Genomic DNA, 2,093 nt, shown 5'->3' with positions numbered 1-2,093 from the left:
TTGTTACATATGGACACATAGACACACACACACACAGATACATACATACATACATACATATATATATATATATATATATATATATATATGTCTACATGTATGTATATGCATGGTCTTTCAGTGAGTTGTCTTACTGTGTATTTGTGATTGTTTTTGTAGTGGATGTTGTGTTTATTTGTATCTCACCTCATGTGCTAGGTTTGAAGTTGGCCATTTGTTGATCAGTATTTGAAGTTTTTTTATTGCATCTCAGAAGCATTTCATCTTCTATTTAATTTTATCCAGATGAAATTTGAAGTTTGGTGTTACTTGTCTGATTTCCAGCCTGATTTAGAACAAACAAGAAGGGAATGACGTAATAGGCAATACTGGATAATCTTCATGAATCTTGGCACATAATCTTCCTTTCCTGCGTATAGTAACTATACTGTAAGGACTTCAGTATGGCTGCCTTTCGTGATGGAAGGAGTTCACAGTAAAAAAAAAAAAACTGCTAGTCGTGATTCTTTTCTTAAGATTTGGAATTAAGGTAGGTACCCGGATAACTGCCTCTAGTTTTTATACCAGATTGAGAAAAAGTGTGTACTTTTGCACTGAAGGAGTGATTTAAGCCTAATTATTGATTCACAGACTTGGTCCCAATACAGACTTTTGTCAAGAAATATATCTGCAGAATTTTTAAAACTAATATTTTTTCCCCTTTGGTGTAATAGTTTGAGCTCAGTGATTTGTCCAGTGTTCTTTTAAGTAGTGGATGTTTTCATATTTTAATGTACCTCTAATTAAATTCTCAAAGGTATAATATTCTTGAAGGCCACTTACTTTGTATAATGCAGTGAGCTAAATAGGATATTTTGAAAGCATAACCAGAACTGATCTTTAGACATTAAAGATAGTGTGACACCTTAGTAGTGGATTTTTTGTTGTGTGTAATTAATGTTGGTGTGTTTTGCAGTAAATATAATTATAAATATAATAATGTTAACTTTTTTTTCATGCAGAGATGTCTTTGATGAACTGCTGGAAACAGAAAAAAATACTCAGCCTGTCTGCATAGACATAAGTCGACCTGTTTTGCAGCCTCTCTGAATCAAAACCAAGATGTGGTGCTAAGGAGTTTATGCCTGTTGCTTTCCCCTTTGAACATCTCACAGGAATGGGGAATGATACACTGGCAGGCCAGTACGCCCCTACCAAACATTTAAGATGTTTAAATCTTATATGAAAAAATGAAATACTTAACACAGCTCAGGAATATTCAGCATTGTTTACCCCTCACTTTCAGGTGCAACTGCCAGTAGCAAGAAAACGTATATGTTGTTTAGTTCATACTTTTTATGCTGCAGTATTGAATACCAGTAGAAGACTGAGGAATGTGTTTTGCTTCCCAGACTAATCCGCTTCATCCCAAGCGTATCACTTTGATCTCCAGTTCATCAGAGATGTTTTCATCCTGTTTTATCTAGTCATCCCAGAAACTATTTTTATCCTTTAATCCTTGTGGGACTGATTCATTTATTACTGCTTCATAAAAGATGGTTGTCCCTTTTCATTTTATTCAAACAATATTGTGTAATTTATTTAGTTTGGAAGGTGTTGCCAGACATCTTGTCCTTGTTTTCTTAATGGTACTGTTTCTTCCTTTGTTTCATCTCCTGGTATGAAGCACTGGTTATTGCCCTGACTTGTTTCATAAGGGTCTGAACAAATCACTTTATGGATTCTGTGCAGTTATAACAAAGCATTCTACTTCCAGAGGCATTATAGCAGCAACAGCATCAAGAATGGGATACAGCAACAGAATTGCCTGTGTTTTTTTATTACATAACTCATGCAGACAGTAGTATTTTCAGAGGGTAAATAAAACTTGCAAAATGCTGCTTCATACAGTGTTCTTGCACTTTGTGCCATTGTTAGTAGTGTAGTCAGCATCTCTAATTATACAGTTAACTTCTCCAGCATTCAGCCTTGGATCCACTTTATATGCCCATGTGTAAATGAAGAGCGTTTCCCCTTTTATTCTTTGTTCTTATCCTGAGTTACTTTAGAATTTCATTGGTCAGAAATCAGGTTTTCTGAATATTGATGTTACT

At 34.7% G+C, this 2,093-nt stretch overlaps 1 protein-coding gene across 1 annotated transcript in view; it reads left to right on the top strand.

Annotated features, from left to right (window-relative positions):
• USP37 (ubiquitin specific peptidase 37) overlaps positions 1 to 1,889 on the top strand; it is a gene marked incomplete in the record, with an annotated part of 1,580,672 nt that extends 1,578,783 nt beyond the window's left edge. Inside the window, 1 exon segment of the mRNA XM_044075237.1 lies at positions 1,002 to 1,889. Coding sequence (XP_043931172.1) covers positions 1,002 to 1,089 — 88 coding nt within the window.
• Positions 1,890 to 2,093: the final 204 nt, after the last annotated feature.

Source organism: Protopterus annectens, chromosome 6.part0, assembly GCF_019279795.1.
Source record: "Protopterus annectens isolate FY-2018-M chromosome 6.part0, PAN1.0, whole genome shotgun sequence".
NCBI lineage: Eukaryota > Metazoa > Chordata > Ceratodontiformes > Protopteridae > Protopterus > Protopterus annectens.
Note: the sequence above shows the minus strand (reverse complement) of the source record. Positions and strands in the feature narration are given on the sequence as shown.